The following is a 19581-nucleotide window of genomic DNA, read 5'->3' on the forward strand; positions in this document are numbered from 1 at the left end:
TGTGACGCGGCACAGGGAGCCAGAAGGCGAATACCCGTCGGTCCAGTGAGACACAGTGCGTGCACCACATGTGCATCAGGGACGGAATGGTTAAAACACGATCAGACAGGTGAACAGTCAAGTATTCATACTATCTGCTCACCACTCACGCCCCTTCTTTTCTTTTCAATTGATACCATTCTCGCCGATTTGGGCCGAGACACCACTGGAAGGCATTCCATCCCTCCGAACACTAGCAATATGCTACGACAATGGAGCTACGTCTGAGCTCAATGGATACTCAAATGAAATGGAAATAAGTGTCTAGATCAATTGGAGGTACACAGGTTGCGCCAAAGCATCGGCACCACATCACACACGCACACGAAAGCACAGAGATGAAACGTTCACAGATGTCCGCACGCACAAGATCAGATGAAACATAACACATTCGTGTGCGAGCCGTAAGAGCGGAAGAGTCATGGCTGACCAGGATAGGGGCTCAGCTTACGACGCATGTCCCTTGAGATAAAAAACCCATTCAATACCCGAGTGCGCACCCGAGGCACACGTGACAATGAGCTTGCCGGCGCGCTCCTGTCCATCACCGTCGAAGCGCACCTGGATTTCCTTGGATTCACCAGCCTTATACAAGTCCGACGAGCGCACGTTAAACTGTGGCTGATCGACGGTGTAGGAAAACGTTTCCGTGTTTGTAAACACATTTTTAAAGGGCAGTGCCAGCTTGCCCCCGGGTTTGATCACGTGCGGGCCCGAGGGACGGGGCGGTAAGCACTGGCCAAACAGCGGGCAAGTGTAAACGCCACCCACAGGCGAGGCCAGCGTCATGGTTGCTTTGCTGTCGCCTAGCTGTGTGGGCTCAAAGGACATCTCAATGCTGACCTCCGTACCGGCCTTGGACGCAGCTGGCGCCATCAGGGAGGGCGGCCCATGAAAGTGCTTGGATCCATCGATCGTCACGGTATAGTCACAGCGCGACGAGCACAAGTTCACAAATGTATACCGAAAGGTCAGAGCCTCACCAAGGTGTGCTGTTACCCGTTTCGTCGGTGCTGGTCCTGCAGGGAGGCCCTCGAGGTTGAGATCGTATACAAACATGCCAAGCTCCGGACACTGCAGCACAAGCTTGGCTTCTCGCGTGCGGGTGAGCAGTGGCAAGTACTCAAAGGTAAACTTGGCCGCCGTGGCCTTGGCTGGCACGCGAAACACAGCTGGATGGTGCAACTCCGAACAAGGCTTGGTGCTGCCCTCGAGAAGCGAATTAACCGTCAGACTCAGGGGCTGAGGTAGCGGATTCTCGATGGAGAGCGTGTGGCTAATCGGCTGACGAACCACCGTGCTCAGATTGATGACATCCAATCGCCCTGAAGGTACTGCCTTGAGCATGAGCTCGTACGTGACGTACTCTTGAGTCGTCTCGTTGAAGAAAGCCACATCTGCCTGGGTCAATCCCTCCCGGTAAGCGTGGAAGGTCAGCATGTAGTCCGTCTCGCCCTTGGCTGGGACGTCGAGATAGTCGTGGCCCTGCAGTGTCGTGCTCACATCATAACGCGTCTTGTTGATCTTCACCTGGAAGCGCTGCGTCGTGGGCAGCCAGTTGACCACCTTTAAGGGAATCGACACGCTCATCTTGCATGGCACCTCCCGATTGATAATGCCCACCGGACTCGGGGGCTGTGCCTGACCCGTCAATAACACGAGCTTGGCATCGCCATTCGGCAAGGCAAGGAAGACTGAGCCGTTGTGGAAGCCAGCCCAACGACCATCATCGCGCCGCGCACCGCGCGTGGACGTCATGGTCAGCGGTAAATAAGTCACAGTGTAGAGCTTGGTCTCACCCGGCTCCACGGTCAAGGACTCGGGACCCGTGAAATACTCGTGCTCAAGCACCGGGTTCAAGTCCCAGCGCTGGGCCGTCGAGTTGTGCACCTTGAACGATCGCGTCTCAGCACGGCGCACCTCCGTGTTGAATGTCAGCACCTCCCGATCGGCCGTCTTTGCAGCCGCCGTGCCCACCAAGTCCAAGTACAAGGGCTCGGCGCAGCCCTCGATGCGGCACGGCACGCCCTCGCAGCGAACATCCGTGCCTATCTCGACTGGATGGAACGTGACAGCAAAAGCCACTTCCAAACCCGGCGAGATGTAGCCTTCTACAGGGGAGATGGTGAACCACGAGCCCAAGCTCGCAGTATCCCATTGGAAGCGAGCGCCAATGTCTCCGGTGTTGGTCATGATCAAGCGCCGTGTGCTGCGACTGTCCACCACGCCGGAAAAGGCCAACTGGTCATGGTCCAGCTGCACCACCACTCCTTGACACGCCCCGGCTAGCTGCAGGAGGCGCTCAAGCTGACCCAGATATTTGATTGATACGTCCTGGGTGAAGGCCGGCTCACGGGCGCGAGGACTGTACGTAAACTTGAGGGGCAACGAGCCTTGTGGTGGCAGAGTAACGGGAGTTTGCAAAGCGACTGTCAGACCATGCTCGGCCATGGCATGCTCATCCATAGCCAGATCTACCTCGACAGGCAACGCGCTCTTGTTGATCAACGTTGCCTGCCGAGCCACGCTGGTACCCGGCTCGACCACGCCAAAGTTGAGGTGGCGATGTTTGGGGTTTTCCAATTGCACCAGCAGTGGCACTGGCGTGCCAGTGACCTTGAGACGCATGTTGGTGAGCGAGTTCAGCTGAAACAAGATCTCTTCCTTGATCACACCCAGTTTTGTAGGGCGGAACTGAAGCATCACGGGGCGTTGCTCGCCAGGCTTGAGTACACCATCTGTGAACTGCACCGAAATGGGACCGGTCGTGTCTTCAAACAGACAGGCCACGCTCACCGGGTGGGTATCGCGGTTCACAAGCATTACTTCCTTCTCCCGCACGGGCATGTTCTCGCGCTGCACAAACGTTTTGCCAAAGCGAACCACGTCTGTGTCAAACGCAACGTCGGGCTCCTTGCCTGCCCCCACCAGTTCCAAGCGGTATTTACGACCGTTGTGCACTGTGCACTGTGCCAGTGCGCCACGCAAGTCGAGCGCGGCACGTGGGTGAAAGGTCACGGTAATGGGCACACGGCCGTTGTTGCCGATGGTTCCGGTACGCGGCTCGATGGAGATGGCCTCCTCCAAGACCTGTGACATGCCACCACGAGAGGTGGCACTTGCAGCTTTTGTGGCATTGGAACTCATTCGCTTACCAAGCCCAGCAGACGCGTTGCTGGCCGAGCGCCCGGCCATCATCTTTGAGCGCTGCGCAGCTTTGTTCGCGCCCGTCGCAGGTGCTTGAGCAGTACGTTGGAGCACGTCCCAGCTGTACTCGAGCGGAAACTTGCCAGTGTTGACCAAGAAGAAGTTGCGCTGCTGCACCTCGTTCACGTGTACTTGGCCAAACTCGAGAGGGACCATGCCCGTTTCATCAAAACTTAACGGCACGGCGGCGGTGGCGCTATCTGCGCCCATTGGAGCGAGCTCCAAGCGCGAGTGCAGCCTGTAGCCTTCAGCCCGGATTTGAATGGCCAGCGGGGTGGGCTTGCGTCGCACATCGCACAGCACGTTCAAGACATAGGGCTGCTCCAGCTTGGGCGTGAAGCTGAGTCGAATGGGCAACTGGGAACGAGCGTCAACGCGACCGGTGGTCGGCATGACAGCCACGGTGGCGCCCTTGTTGATGGCAGCCAGCTGTGCCGCATCAAACGCGAAATTGAAGGGGCGCGCTTCCTCATTGATCAGTGTGATTGTCTGCGTGACCGTCTTGTTTAGGAGCAGTGGCGCCAGGTCAAGCGTTTGCACGTCAAAGTGCAGGCGAGGCTCTTCACTGTGACCAACAAGCAAAAACGTACGCCGGAAGTCAGAGTCTTTCACTGTAAACTCCCAGAAGGTCTCAACAATGTCCAAACTGCTGGGAGCGTATGTGAAGGACAAGGTCACGGGCTCATTGGGTAGGCAGCGACCCTCGGGCACCTGACAGGTGAAGGGCCCAACTTGCAGACCCTTGGCGGTATGGGTTCCAACAGCGTTCAGCGGCCGCCACACAAACTCGATGGGCTTACGGCCAGGATTGATAAGAGGGAAGGCATGACGCTGCAACACGCCAAGCCCCACAGCCGAAAACTCCATCACGCGGAGGTCCGGCACAAGCTCTCCCTTGATACCGCTAGGTCCAGGCAAGTCGTGCCGGCGCCGACCACTTGTCACATAGTCCGAATCGGGCCAATCCAGGTGACAGACGGGCATGAAGGCCTTGCCCGAAATGTCAAGCACAGGCAGTTTGATGGTGTCGAGTAGACATTGCACCTTGCATTCCAAGGAGCCATCAAAACTGCCGGCGCGGCGCGGCGCGAAGCGCACCTCGATTCGCTGCGATGCGTGGCCTCGCAAAACGCCCTTGGCTGGTACAAGCTCAAACGGCAGTACCGATGCATCGGCATTCAGGTCGTCGTTGTCCAATACCCACTCAAAGGTGGCATTAACGTCGCCTGGGTTGTGCAGCATCAGCTCCTTGGTTACCGTCTCAAACACCGGTACTTCAGCAAAGTGCAGCGATTTGGCATCCAGGTTCACTCGCGCAAAGTCCACAACGCCCTCTAGTTGGACCGTGATACGTTCGTCATCCACTTGCAAACGCTCGTAGGCGGGCTCTGAGAGCGGCTCCTTGACCTTGATGCGGGCCATGCCACCGTGCTCGTCCTCGGCCAGCTCGTAGCGCTCGTGAAACCGCTCGTTGTGCCATACGGGAGCACCATCCGCTAAGCGTACACGGGTGTAATCACAAAGCAGTCGATCGCTGTCCGCCATCAAGTAGAGTGGATCATCGCTTTGAAGAATGGCGCGCAGTTGGGCTGTGGTTTGTGGCCAAATGTGGCCCGTGCGCGGGCTCACGGTCACATTGTCACGCGCGCGCACATCATAACGAATGACATGGTCCGAATTATTGACCAAGGTAAAGGCACGATCAATCGTTTCGCCGACTGCCACCGGGGGATAGCGCAACAAGTAGTCGCCATCTGCTTCCTCCAGATCCTCAAGCGTCAAATCTGCAAGGAAACCCATGCCAGCCACCTCGATCACAGCTGTGTCAAACTCATTGTTCTCAACCACGAGCTGCAGTTGTGCGCCATGGGCTTCAGGGGCACCGGGCGTGAAGCGAACGTCAAATGAGACCTCTGCATCAGCCGCAATGAAAATAAAGTCGGTGCCTTGTAGAACCTCAAATGCCCCGATTCGTGGAGATACTTCGCTGGTGTCGGCCGCATCGCCTGCATCTGACAGCGGCGCTTCCAAACGCAGCGGACGGCCTGCAGGCTTCCTTTTGTCTTTCTCCTTGAGTTTGAGGGGCTTCTCATCGCGCCGGCCACCCCGGGAACTGGCCGGGCGGGTGCTGGTGGCCGATGTGCGCACGCGTGCGGGCTTTCGCGGTTGCGTCGAGTAAGCTCGTAGCGAGACTGCGGCATCGATCGGGCCGTCATTTCGAACAATGACCGTGCGCGTACGCTCCTGACCCACAAGAGTTTTGTCGAAGCGAAGAAGGGGAAGCCCCTCGGCCGAGCGAGCTGTGGGCTGTACGAGACTCACGCGCGGCAGGATGCCTGAACCTTCAAGCTTGAACCGCAAGGAACTGGCAGTGGAATCGCCTTCCTCCACCGTGGCTTCAAACATGGCACTGTAAGTCTGAATGGCCGTGGGGTTGAAGGTGATGGGGACCCATTGACATTCATGGCTGCGAATGCGCAATGACTGCACACTGCACGAAAAGGGTTCGGCAACGACCTTGTTCTTGTTGGGCACGCTGTTCTCGCCACGACAAACCAAGTTGACGGTGCAGTCGACCTTTGTGGGGTTCAGCAGCTTGAGGCGTGCCTGACAAACCGTGCCGATGACAAGCGGGCCAAAGGAGAAGGTTTCGTCCTCGATGGAGTAGGTCAGGGCGGGGCGGGATTGCTCCTGCATCTCGAAGCGACGGCAAACCGAGTGTTCGGCAAAGATGGCCTCTGGCTCCAAGGCCACACCTGGCTTGCAGACTTCAACACTGAGATCGTAGCTCAGGCCGTGTGGGTGATCATCGGGCGAACGCTGCTCCACATCAATCGTCAAGGACTGCACATCGCGGCCTGGCATGGCTGTGTCAACATCCACCTGCAAGCGCGTGCTCTGACCAGCCGGCACAACGCCCGCCACGGGATACACGGAGAAGGCGCCAGTCACAAGCTTGTTGGATGATATGTTTGAGTTGGCTAGGTCGGCTGAGCGTCGGCCACCGCTGCGCGGCGTGAACGGTGCTGTGCGGTTCGAGGTTGAGGGCAACACTGTGGCCCGACGGGACACGGTGAAGCGGAATTCGTAGTCACCCGTGTTCTCCAACACAATCTCACGGCTCTCGGGTTTGCTGCCCATCAAAACAGCACCAAAATTGATGCCACGCTGAGGGGCCAGTGCATAGCGACTGAACACCGAGCGTGCTGACACGTTGATGGGAATGGATGCAATGACCTCATTCATGTGGGGCTCAATCACCTTGCAGCGCAACAAAGGCACATTGTCAAGCGTGACCTCTTTGCGCGTGCGGAACACAAATTTGACAACAACCGTCTTGTCCAAGGAGGGCAAGGAAGCTGAAGCAGGGGTCATGAGAATACAGTCCTCATCCAGATATTGTCGGTACTGTTTGAGCACGGATCGGTCGATTTCAAGCTTAAACGCAATTTCATAGCGCCCCTGAACAAGGCGTTGGCAGCCAAGCATGGTCCGACAGTCAAAAAAGGTACACATGAGCGACCACAGGGATTGGCATTGCGTGGATTTGGCACGAGAGGGCAGCGACACTATACCTTGTTCTTGAGTGTGCACTGCAACGTCTTCTCGTCGAAGACGCGCATAGTCTCAAAGTCGAGCACCGGTCGATCCGCGCGAGGAAAGGTTACGTCCAGGGCAACGTCATACGCTTCGGCGGAGATGGCCAAGGATTCGGCCTTGATCACACCCAGACTGCTGGGATCGCCATAACGCAGTTGAACCATCTACGCGACAGTGAATGTGAGCGCGAATCCAAGCGACACAACATTAGGGTAACAGGGTGCTTAGGCGTGGGATCCCACGCTCAGTTGATGTCTCAACTGGCTCGCAGGCATACTGGCAAACTTGCAATCAAGCACGAGGGTTGAATCGGAACGAACCTTCTTTGTAATGGTGATGGGCTTGAGCGAGCGGAAGTGCATGGGCAACTGCATTTCGCCCAGAGGATCAACGGTGCCCTCTAGGGTTTGAGCGGTGACCTCAACCGTGGCCTTCCCCGGGAGCAGGGTTTCACCACTTGTTTTGGCGGCCGATGCACTGGCCTCGGCCGAGAGCTGCTCTAGACCAACCAGCTGCCAGCAGACCGGAAGCTTGCAGGTGTTGCGCAGCGTTAGAATCTTCGTGTCGGTTCGACGTAGAAGGATGCGTTCGAATGACACCGCTTTGGCATCAAGTTCGAGCGCAGGGCTCACACCCTCGCACCGGATGTTGCAAGACCATGCCATGGGCGCGTCAGTTGTCGTAAGAATAAGGGAATCAAGGTGCACCTTGCCATCTTTTGGAAAGGCAAAGACATGCAGTGTGCCTGTGTTTCCGGGCGCGATGGCTTGAGTGGCTGGTTCAACCACAAAGGTGGCAAAGTTGACATCCTTTTCCAAGGCAGCATTGACTTGAATCGGATAGGGGTGCGGATTGTGGAGGGAAACGGGGAAGGCGTTGGGTGCATCCAGTTGACCCTTAAAGTCCTCTCGCGAGCGACCCATCAGCAATGGGCCAAAGTCCATCGTGTTGTCTGCTTCATAGAAAGTCCGATTGGCGAGGTGATGCTCGTCCGCTTGTGGTCGCCGAAGCTTGCGAAACATGGCCTTCGGGGACGAATCAAAACTGGGGAACTCAGTGGTGCCACGAAGGTAAACTGTCGTGACATCATTGGTGCCACACGTGACAAAGTTGAGCGCCTGATCAAATACGCCGCAAACATCCTGAGGAAACACGCGGACCCCGGCCATTCAAGCATGAGATGAGAGGCGACGCGGTCACTCCAGGCGCAGCAAAACAAGTACAACCGCAACAGGCAAGCAGGCAAAGCTCAAGACAGGTTGCATCAGTCAGGTTCAGATAAAAAAATAAAAAAAGGTGCCAGTCTCACCGAATGAAAGGCCATCCGAATGGCAATGGCCGAATGTGCCGGAATAATCCACCGCGTCTTGTCGAGCTGAATGGATTGTTCCAAGACCGTGGGTCCACTTTCCTCTTCCTCTTCAATATGGCGCGCGCGGCCGGAAGGGGACTTTTTCAATTTTTTAGAGGAATTCGGTCGCTTGTTGCTGGCGGTGCTGACTGCGGTGCCACGCGAGATGGGACGTCTCTTTTTGTTGAGGACCTCGTCTTCAGGCACCGAAGCCATGTGGTGGGACGCCTCACGTTTGGCCATAGTAGCGGCATACTGCTTGGCGGCATCTACAAACATGAATTCAGGCAAGGGCTGCTCGACAAGCGAATCAAAGTCGCGGAGAGCTGCAAGGGCAAACCGGCGCGCTTTGAGGCTGGCGTCGTCATCAACCTTCTCAAAGCCCAGACGGACAGCTACCTCCCGCACGGAAGGCACCTCTGGCGCTGCCGATACAGTCGAAGCGGCCGCTTCGACTCCCAACTCCAGGTCGAGCTCAATCGTGCAGAGCCCGAGTGCAGCCGGGTCTTCAGCTTCCGCTTCCTCCGTGTTGGGAACAGCACTAACGGAGCTCCCATCTGGTGCCGAACCCTTGCGCCGGCTCTTGCCTGTTGCCACTACGGGTGGGCCAAATTGTTCGAGATAGGTGGCGGAGAGCTCATTCTTCTCGACGTGCCACAAGTCGCAAACTCGGCGCATGGCTTCACAGCGCGTCAAGGACTGTGATACCTGGCTCTCAAACGCCGATGTCTCGAGGTCCGACTCGGTCTCAGCTCCAGCGGCCCCGTTTGCAGCGCCATCCTTGCGCTGTTTTCGGCCCTGCCGACTCTTGGTACGCTTGGTGTGCTTTTCATCCTCTAGAGCCTGCTGTTGCTTCTCTGCTTCCTCTGCGGCTCGCGTCACAAAGCGGCGATACTCTAACACCTTGGTATCGTACTCTGCTTGCGCAGCAGGACTGAGGGCCTCGTACTCGTCCTCGTCGAGTGGTGGCGGGGGCTTGGGGCGGCTGGCTTCTGCCAAGGCGGCGCGGGCCGCTGCTGCGTTGGCACGTTCTTCCTCCTGGCGCGCGACCAAGCGACGCACACAGGCGGCTGCGTCTGCCTGGCAATGCAATGCAAAAACGTTGTCGCGACGGCCGACGGCACCAACAAAGGCGGCCACCGCACAAGGCGGTGTAGCAAAGAGGGTCTGACTTGCGTTGAAGATAACGCCCGCAATGGCGTCGTCCTGGTTCACGCGTTGTCGAATGAGTGTGGTTAGTAGCTCAAGTGGTAATGGCACAGCACTCGTGGAGGGTGCATCATCGGCCGCCTCACTCGTGGCTCCTTCTGAGGGAACCGCGCTCGCCAACATGCTGTCTGCGGGTACGATCGGCGTTGCTAAAGCGGTGCGTCCAGGAATCGTGCTGCTAGGGTTGTTGCTTGATCCACCCGTTGCCGCGTTGATGGCACCGGGACCCGACTCGGAAGAGCGTGCCTTGTTGGAACTGCGACGGCCCTTGGCCGTGTCGGGAAGCGACGGTTCAACCGCATTCTGGGCCAAAAACTCACGGATTTCTCGTGCCAAGTCGGTGTTGCGAGCAAGTTCTGCGCGCACTAGCTCGTCCAAGTCAAGCTGCAACGCATGGTAGTCTTGCGCCAGGCGAGTCACCAAGTGCTCCACGTCACAGCCAGTGGGACCAAATACGACGAGATTGAGTCCACCCAGGTCGCGGCGTTGCTCTCGCTTGTAGCGCTCGCCACCAAGGTAAGCGTCCATGACCTCTTGCAGCGCGACGGCTGGGTCAATGGCCTCGCGCTCGTCCTGCTCAATCTTGCCCGTTGCATCGGCACCTGTCTCACTAGAATCAGCAACCCCATCCGTCGCTTCGGTGTGTTGCGGCTGTGATGGCCGGTGTGACGGGAGAATGGCGCGCAGCGCGGCGGGCAAGGGCTCGCCTACCGCCCGAGGCGGCAGCAAGATTTGTTCCAGTCCCGTTTCGGCGCTCATGAGCTCAAATATTTCAGACTCAAGCCGGTGTTGCTGATCGTACTCGAGGTTGAAAATCTCCACGTCTTCGTCATTGTCGTTTGTCACATGAAGATCAAAGATCACGGGATCGCTACGGGGAAGTGTAGGCGGGAGCTCGACGCTTGTTTTGGCAAACTGAATTTCTGGTCGCACGCCTTGGCCCAGCAGGCGCAGGAGAATATCCTCTTCCTGGCCGGCGACGTGGATGCGGGCGTCGTACTTGAAGGTGCCGGCTTCGCTGGGTGTAAAAGTGACCTGTAACTTGGTGGTCTCGCTGGGCGCCAAGCAGCCGTTGGTATCATGCACGACAGCAAATGCCTTGGACATGTGCAGGCGACGCTGCTCACGGTCTTGCTGTTTCTTGGACAAGGATACCATGTTGGATGGAAGCCCGGGCTTCACAAGCGCATAGTTGGCCTCGACTTGGCCGGTGTTGGTGAGCTGAACCTCGATAATGGCGCACTGCGGGTCGCAAACAACGAGCAAGTCAAGCGTTAGCTCGGCATCAAATTAAAGCAGCCCATGCCATCGCATCTGCTCATGAGCCCTAACCAATTCCTAGAAAGCCTTTCTTTTCGCACCACACAACCCTTCCTTCCCCTACTACGAATGCATGGGATGCAAGCGCACGCAGTCGTCTCAATTGAGCTCTCATGCAGGCTTGCCCTGTTGGTTCTTCCCGTCCACGCACGTACCTCTCCAACGTTGATGGCCCCAAAGTCAAACTGAGCAAGTTCCGCGCGGAGCTCAGGCAAGCACACGTTAGCACGCAGCACTACGGGCAGCCGGGGCCCCTGGTCAATGTAAAAGAGGGCGGTGACTTCGACAGGTCCTAGCTCATACTCAAGGCCGTAAGAACTATGGGTTTGCAAAGTGGCTGTCAACGTCGTCTCCTCGCCCTCGGGAAGCGCCGTGATGACCTCGGGCTCAAGCGCAAATCCGGCACTGGTTAGTGCCGTCACGCTCTTCTTGCCCAGATGCACGCTCACGGGGCGGGTGAAAGGGTTACGGATAACAAAAGTGCGCGAAATGGCCCGGTTGCGCTGAACGCTTCCCATGTCTACGACGTAGGGTGGGAGCATGACGCGCGTCAGGCGCATCCCTTCTGTTTGGCTCAGCCGGCGACAGAGCACGGCCCGATCAAGCTCCATGTTGAAGACAGCACTGTTTTCAGGGCCGTGGCGCAGAGCCAGCTGCCAGTCATCCATGGCACCGTCCACATCGCTTGCTTCGGTGGGAGAGCGCCGAGGGATATCAGGGAGCGAGAGGGTTGGGAAGGCCGTGTCGGCAGACACCTTGATGCATCGGGGCAGGTCGCGGCCCACTTGCAAGAAGATGTCATTGGTGAAACGATCCGGTGCTTTGCCCAAGAGATCAAATTGGAGGTTCGCAGTGCCGTTGGCCTCGACCACGCCCTGGCTTGGCGTGACACGTACTCGTTCAGAAGAGGTGAGCACTGAAAAGGGCAGCGGGAGATCGTTGCAGTTGGTGATGGTGACAACGGACTCGTTCTGAGCAGCTCCTGGGTCCAGACTTGAGTAGGTGATGTGATCCGTGCTCAGCTTGAAGCGCTCAGCGGCGGCAGCACCCGAGAGCTGGAACCGGTAACGAGGCCCATCGTGCACAGCACAAATGGCCTCCACTCGCGACTCCCGATTCGCATGGGCAAAGTACGAAATGACAAAGTCAGTCGTGGCTCCAGGCAGGACGCGCCCGCGCTTGGGCACAATGTCAAAGGCTTCAGTACCCCTGCTCTGCGCGTCGTCGTCGTCTGTCGCCTCGTCCCCCGGGGTGCCAGCATTGCTCACCAATTGCCAGACATAATCAAGCGGCGATGACCCGACGTTGGTTGCCGTTACGCATTGGACGTGCTGGGTCTCGTTCATGACGGTACCAAACGCCACTTCACGCGTGGAAAACTCGAGGTTTGGGTAATGAACGGCGGCCACTAGACGAATGGTATCGGCCGGTGCTTCCTGGACGTACTCGATGAAGAGTCGTCCTTCATCAGTTCGCGGTTGACGGTCACTGCGGTGCAAGGGGTCGTACGCAATGTCCACCGTGGCCCCATCTCGGGGCTCCACGTGCAGCGTTGGGCGAGAAACGAGCTGAAAGGCTCCTGTGGTGCGCAGGCGCGCCTCAACGGGCAGCACACCCACGTTCTCGAGATGGATGGATTGAACAAGTGGAACACGTGTCTCGGTGCCGGGCGTCCAGTCGAACTCGACCAGTCGACCGTCAGGCTGCAGCAAGGGTCGCTGGAAGGTGCCACGCACTTGCATACGGTAGTGGAGTACGCGCGAAACCTCGTTGTCAAAGCTCCCATGGCATAAAAGTACTTCCTCCACGTCGCAAACATCCGTGGAGTGACCACTCAGCACAACATCCTGTGTTTCTCCGGGCTGTAAGATCAGAGTTTCAGGCAAGACGCCAAAGATGGATCGCGAGGGATCGGGCGGATTTGGGCGCGCCGGAGTCTTAACCTTTTTAAAGACAGCACCACGCATGACCGTGCAGTGACCGTCCACGCCGGGTGGTGGAGAATCTAAGCTAAAGTAGATCTTCTGCACGCGCCGACCGTGATTGGCCACGCGCAGCCGACGCTCCACCAACTGGTTCACAAAGACGTGGCCAAAGTTGAGATCAGACACGTCCTGATCAAAGACAACGGTGGCTCCGCGTCCTGTCGCGCGCAGATCAACCACCAGCTCAGGGCTTTCAGGCACTTCGATTCGCAGCTTATCCTCAAAGTTGCCAACGTCATCAAGGCGCGTGTGCACGGTGAGGGCCCGCTGCTCTCCAGGGGCCAAACAACCTTCCATGGGCGCTATGGTGAAACAACTGTGTTCATCCAAGAGACAGCGGAAGGGGGCCTCGATGAGAGATTCGTTACTGAGCGTCAGTGGTTTGGGGCTGTCCGTCAACACAGGTACGCTGGACCAGCTGAGAGCATGGGGTAGCACGGCCACCACTGGTCCCTGCCCGAGGCCGTTGACCTGCACGGCCAAGGGCTCATCCATGCTTCCCACGATTTCCAGGCGGATGGTGGCTGTAAATGGGCCCAGGTTTTGGACGGTGAGACCAAGCGGAACGGCCGTAACGCCCCGGGGCGTAATGACGCCACGCTCCACTGCTGCAGACACCTCCAGGCCGGTCTCAGCAGCATCAGGTAGAAGAAGAACGTAGTGGGCAGGAAAGTCAGAGGGGTTGTGCAAGCTCAAGGCGCTCTCATAGGTGTGACGTAGAAAGCATCGGCCCATTTTAATCATGGGCTCGCTGAGTGTGACGTCGGGCACAACGCAGTCAGCATGAATGGGCAGCTCATAGGCACCATCCGCCACTCCCACAATGTCAAAGATGAGGGCCACGTTGTACTGCTCACACCACTGAGGTGTGAGGTGCACGGAAATGCGGGCTTCATAGCCGGGTTTGATGGCGCCTGGGGGTGCGTGCAGGTTGACCACAGGGTGAGAATGGTCGACATGATGATGATCATGATGATAGAGGGGCAGATTTGCTGTCAAGCGAACTGACCTTCGGCAGGATCGAGGCTCATTTCTTTTTGCGCAGGAACGCCATCAGGCAAGCGAAGGCGATAGTGTAGCTCGATCGAACTGGTGTTAAAAAGGGTGAAGACCCGGGAAGCGGGGAAGCCAAAGGCGATGGGGCCAAAGTCCAGCTCGGTGACATCCGTGTAAAACGTTGGGCCGACGACCTGTCCGTTGAATGTGATACTCAAGGGCTCCTCACGACCCTCGATGCTGCACTCAAATGTCTCATCCAGGAGACCCAACTTTTGTGCACACAGTGATACCTAGACGAGCAAGCGCACAGCGGTGGTGAGGCGGGCTGTTTCATCTCGAAGTGGATTTCATGGACAAGGGCATCGATGGAAGACGTACATCGATCACCAATTTGTCACCAGGGGCTACTTCACCACTGTTTGGGGTGAAGCGAAAAGCGTCGGCAAAGACAGAGGCCAGGGGCTCGAAATTGAAGCGTGCTGGGATGGCCCCAGTATTGTAGAGCTCAATCTCGTAGTGGTGGTTGGATGACACGAAGATGGCACCCACGTCCAGGGTATCAAAATCAAATTGCACCGTCGGGCCACGGCCATGTCCGGTCAAAATGAGCGGCAAACGAGCTTCTCGGCCTGTGCACCGTTGCATGGGAAGATCGACATGATGGCAAGTCAAAGGCACAGTTGCAGGAAGCACATGTCGGTATTCATTCGCGAGAGCACAGTCGCCTACGCACCTGTAACATCACAGTACACGGTCACCTCTTGAGGGCCAGGAATATCGGGGGAGAAGGTCACGAGTACGTCGACTTCCTACTCTCATGATGCCAGCAGATCGTGAGACAATGGCATGACAGGGAGGCGAGACCCAGCGTAAGCGGCCGTACAAATACCAACGCACTGCGTGGTGAACGTACCGAATGTGGCCAAACATCTCCCTCACGGGGCTCGATGGAGAAGATATCATTTTGATACAAATAGCCATCACGGTCCAAATCTTCGCGGTTCTGGCGATGCTTACGGGCAAGCACGGACATGTGGGCTTGCACCGTGGGATCGGACTGCAACATGGCCATAAAGTCGTCCACTTCTTCCGCTTCGTCCTGCTCCAAAGCTGTGAGCAGAGAGCTGCGAACGCCCTGCTCTTCGTCATGGGAGCCGAAGGCCTTGAAAGCAAAGTGGGCCACCTGGCTACTGTGGTTCACAAGCTTGACCGAGCGCTGGGACATGGTGCCCAGGTAAGTGCGGTCAAAGGCCAGGGTTGAGCGTTCTAGCCGCACATTGGCATTGCCACTGGTGCCCTGCAGTTGCGTGATTGTGGTCTCGCCCGTTTCGTAGTACACCTGGAGCGAGCCCTCTGCCACGCCAATTTCTGCGGGAGCAAATGTCAGCTGGAGCTGCATGGCACTACCGGCAGCCAGAGTCGCTTGTCTAAATGCCGCAGGGCGCGGAAAGAGTGCGAAGGAGACGGGTGTCAGGAACCAGGTGAGTATGTTGCCATCAATGCAGACCGGATTTATAAATCGAGAAAACGGGTTCAAAACATGGCCGGTTTTGCCCAGTGTCAAGATCAGAAAGAAAGGAAATGCAGGGCAAGCAATAAAGCTTCTGGCGCAATCAGCACTGAGTCGAGTGGCGGAGGCAGATATCAACAGACATACTTTGGTTCAACAGCAAACGGGGCGGTCGCCTCAAAGGACACTTGTGCTGGTGCGCGACCAATGTTGCGGAGAAGAACAGCTTTGGTGCCAGTGGACTTGACCATGCACTCCCCAAAATCCACGTTATCCACAATGTCCAGAATGCCACGCCCGCCAATCGCATGAACGGGGATGACAAACTTTTCTCGCTCGGTGAGGCAGACGATCTCATCAGCAAAGTCACGGTCGGCGTCGGGATGAAAACGCACAGTGTACACGATAGCGACGCCCGGCGCCACCTTGACGTTGGCATTTTTGGGTGGGATGATATCAAAGTATGGGGACTCTGAAGGCAGGAGCTTGATGCGGCGGGCCACCAGATCCATGTTGGTGAGTGTGAGTGGAACCTCGCAAACGTCACCCGCGTCATAGTTTTGAAAGCGAATGTCGCTGGGAAAGGGCTGAAAGAGCGGGCGGTCCAGGTCCAGCGGGGTAGTGCGGTGCTCGGAAGATTCTCCGATATCCAGCAGCTCTAGCACGCGAGGCACATGCATCGTCGTTAACTGGTCGAGGTACTCTTGTGTGCTTAAGCGTGAGAGCTGCAGGTGTTGTGAGGGCTTGACGATCTGATGGGCTCGACTGGCGGGCACCAGCTTGATTGGCGGGCGCGGGCCCGTCAATGGTGCGGCCATGGTGGCGGCGTTTGCCTCAGTGCCTGCCTCCTCCAGCGAGTGCGCACGGAAGCGCACTCCGCTTGTTTGTATCAGGATGGGTCACTCAAGAGCGAGATACCACGAATCAATCAATCCAGAATCCAAGGTTGGTGCGCAGTTTGAGCGGGTCTCAGGTCACCCCTAATCGTGGTGGTAGTGAACAGGTCGTTGTGCGTTGGTGGGGGCGATGGAAATGAGGGAGAAGCGCAACGACTTGGCATTTGGTTGCCAAGTAGACATGGTGACAACTACAGTTGCGAACAGAATATTTCCACAAAGAAAAACAAAAGGAGGACATGGACAAAAAAAAAAAGAAAAAAAAAAAAAAAAAAGGAAAGAGGGGGGTCGAGCGAGGAAGCATCATTGTCTGATCCTGTCCATGTTGGTGCAGATTTGTGGAAACAAGTGTCTGATCCTATCCATGTTGGTGCAGATTTGTGGAAACAAGTGTCAGGTATTGATTTGAGACAGGGTCGAGGGTTCTCGCCCAATGAAACACTTGATGTGGAACGGCTCACAAGCCACAACCTTCTTTGCACTCCTGTCGCAAGCAGAAATGACAGCAAAAGCAAGCAACGCATTTTACTTGGTCACCTCATGAATGGCGCGGGCAATGTGCTCAACGTTGTTGGAGGAGACACCGGCAACAGAGATGCGGCCGTCCTTGGTCATGTACACGTGAAATTCATCGCGCATACGGTCCACCTGCTCGGGCGTAAGACCCGTGTAGCAGAACATGCCAATCTGATTGGTGATGTGGTTCCAGTTGAGAGTCGAGCCATACTCGGTCAGAAGGCGCACCAGCTCCTGGCGCATGGTATTGATGCGATCAGCCATGTTCTTAACCTCTGACAACCTAACGATCAAAATCCAGATGAGTCAGAAAAAACAAAAAACAAAAAACAAACAAAAAAACAAAAAACAAAAAACCCCCCACACAAAAAAGGGCCAAAGGCAGGACTTGAGCGAGTGGGGGGCTGTGACAGCGCTCTAATCACAAGTTATGGGGGGCTACGGGAGACGCACCACTCGTTGTACAACTGCTCATCCTTGAGAACGTAGGCGGCGATGCGCGCACCATGAACGGGCGGGTTTGAGTACATGGGACTGAAGTCGGGTTCATGATGAACAAGGTGAGGTGAGACGCATGGGAAACCCTTTGCAACGCCGTGACTGGTTGGCTCATGCTATTTAATCTTGGGCTTCTCTGTTATTTTCATGGTCTTTGTGGCGGGGGTGAGACGGGACTGACCGGATAATGATCTTAATCTGCGACTCAACGGCGGCGGCTTCTTCTGGGGAGCCGGTCACCACGGACAACAGACCCACACGCTCGCCGTAAAGGCCCATGTTCTTGGAAAACGACTGGGTCACGATCGGCTGGAATCCCTCGGAGACAAAATGGCGAAGTGCCCACGCATCCTGATCGCTGTTGCCGCTGGCAAAACCCTGGTGGCAGCAAAGCGTGAAAAATTATGCCAACGTCGCGTTACATCTGTTGTTTCGCCATTGAGCCCAAAAGGAGCGACGCATCTGTACACGTGGTGTGTGTGTGAGCGAGGCATGGGCGTACCTGGTAGGCCATGTCAAAAAGGACGCGCAGGTTGCGACTCTTCATGACACTGGCAATCTCCTTCCATTGATCTGGGGTGGGATCCACGCCCGTCGGGTTGTGGGCACAGGCATGGAGAAGAACAAACTCGCCTTCTTGGGGCTTGGTCTTCAAGTCGTCAATCAAGCCGTCAAAATCAAGGCCACACGTGCTCTTGTCATAGTAGCGGAACTGGCCAATCTCGAGACCGGCATCCCTAAGCAAGAAGAAAGGGAATCATGTGAGGTTGTAGTGTACAGCCAGGTGAGAGTGTGGATTTTGTTGGGGCGCCCAAGGCGCCACAGGAAGCAGAGGCGTCCGTGTGTATGATTCCCTTAAAGTTTTCGGAGAGGACAAAACGCGAACCGGAAGATGGGGAGGTGGTTACCCCAGGTGGGGGTCGGCATCCAAATGGTTGGCTTGGCACTGTTTTGATAAACAAAACGTTTCTAGTCAAAGAAGCACATGAGCTCAAATGCATCAGCAGCCAGGGGACAAGGAGAGGGAAAAGATGAAGAAGAAGAAGAGGAGGAAGAAGAGGACGGCTGTGCGAAGTTAGGAGCTTACCATGAGATGTCCAGCAACGCGGAGCGCGCCCGTGCCGCTCAACGCTTGTGCCGTTGCCACCTTCGAATGCACAGTGGATGTACATTAAAAAAAAAAAGGCAATTGAGAACCAAGGAACCAACAATACAAGACAATACAAGAAACGGGTATCCGAGTGGCGTGACCCGTACTCGAGGCCGCAAAGTCCGGCAAAGGCAGTGAAACGTACTCGCTTGTCCTGCAGTGCGGGGGAGTTTGGGCCGTAGGCTAGGCGGGCGGCGAGGCCGCGAAACTCATCCACGCCTGTAATGGCAGCATATTCCTTGTTCAAGTTTTCTTGAAGGATGCGTTCTTCCGCCTACGAGGCCGAGGCATGAATGTGTGCAGGGTGGCTGGGCGCGTCTTGTCCCGAGACCGAGAACGATGTTTGATGGGGGAAGCAAGCGTGCTACCTTGCGGACGCAGGAAAGGACAAACGGCTTGCCCTCATCTGTGCGATAGGCACCGACGCCGAGGTTGGCCTTGACGCTACTGGTGTCCTTCTTAAAGGCCTCGGTGATGCCCAGAATGGCATCGGGTGGGCCCATGGGGACGTCCGCCCAGACCGAGGAGGACGCGGCCATGGACCGGGACATTTGGAAGAATTGTTGAGGCGTACGCCGCAAAGCCATGGTCACGGTTGGTGGAGATCTACGACACCAGCCACCACTTTGATAAGCGATGCGCAGAGCTACATGCCACACAGCGTTGGTGTGCGCGGTGCCGGCAGACAGACGTGGCTTACACACCTTCTTGAGCAACTCGAGCTCTGAAAATGCACAAAGTGTCGTTCTCTGACTTGATCAGGCCAGAGAAGAAGGGTAGATAAGGGTCGACAGCCAGCAAGCAGGCAGGCAGAGAGGAGATGAAGAGCAACAAGGAGGAGCAAGAGGAATGAGAGGAAGCTGCATCAGATGTATTGTATTGGGAAGGCCAACAAGTTGCGGTGCGGTGCGGTGCGGCTGCCACTTTGACGATTGCACCAAGGTCATTGAAGCCACTGACACACACACACACACACACACAACACACACACAACACACACACACAACACACACACACACACACACATCGTGAGCCATTTCCCTTAACAAGCCAGAAGCTAGCCATAGGCATTCTTTGTGTGTGTGCTTGCGTGTGCAAGGTGCAAGGGGCAGTTTTGGTTGTCAGCACGGATTGCGACATTCTGTTGGCAAACAAATTAGTATAGCGTGACAAAGTGCGACACTGTCCACATACCACACGACACGATTTCGACATCCAGAGCAATCCGATTTGTCAGATGTCAGACATTAATGTCATCCTTTTTGAAACCTTTTCAGCAATCATCATCACAGACAACAAGA

The 19581-nt window shown here is 56.4% G+C and overlaps 2 protein-coding genes across 2 annotated transcripts; both read right to left on the reverse strand.

The window, feature by feature from the left end:
• Window positions 1-297: 297 nt before the first annotated feature.
• On the reverse strand, window positions 298-16038 carry MONBRDRAFT_18473 (uncharacterized protein; the record flags this gene model as incomplete). The annotated part of the gene is given in 12 exon segments (XM_001744670.1): window positions 298-3157; window positions 3314-6708; window positions 6822-6981; window positions 7132-7246; window positions 7304-7988; window positions 8156-10648; window positions 10882-13703; window positions 13721-14000; window positions 14089-14339; window positions 14444-14519; window positions 14624-15137; window positions 15368-16038. The coding sequence occupies 12 exon segments, from the start codon at window positions 16036-16038 to the stop codon at window positions 487-489; spliced, it is 14133 nt and encodes a 4710-aa protein (XP_001744722.1). The 3' UTR covers window positions 298-486.
• A 603-nt stretch (window positions 16039-16641) lies between these two features.
• Window positions 16642-18819, reverse strand: MONBRDRAFT_21358 (uncharacterized protein; the record flags this gene model as incomplete). The annotated part of the gene is made up of 8 exons (XM_001744671.1): window positions 16642-16915; window positions 17086-17166; window positions 17312-17508; window positions 17633-17867; window positions 18017-18069; window positions 18218-18277; window positions 18426-18554; window positions 18649-18819. 8 exons carry the CDS (start codon window positions 18817-18819, stop codon window positions 16642-16644), a joined length of 1200 nt encoding a protein of 399 aa, XP_001744723.1.
• Between the last annotated feature and the right edge of the window lie 762 nt (window positions 18820-19581).

This window comes from Monosiga brevicollis, genomic scaffold (genome assembly GCF_000002865.3).
Source record: "Monosiga brevicollis MX1 MONBRscaffold_6 genomic scaffold, whole genome shotgun sequence".
Lineage (NCBI taxonomy): Eukaryota > Choanoflagellata > Craspedida > Salpingoecidae > Monosiga > Monosiga brevicollis.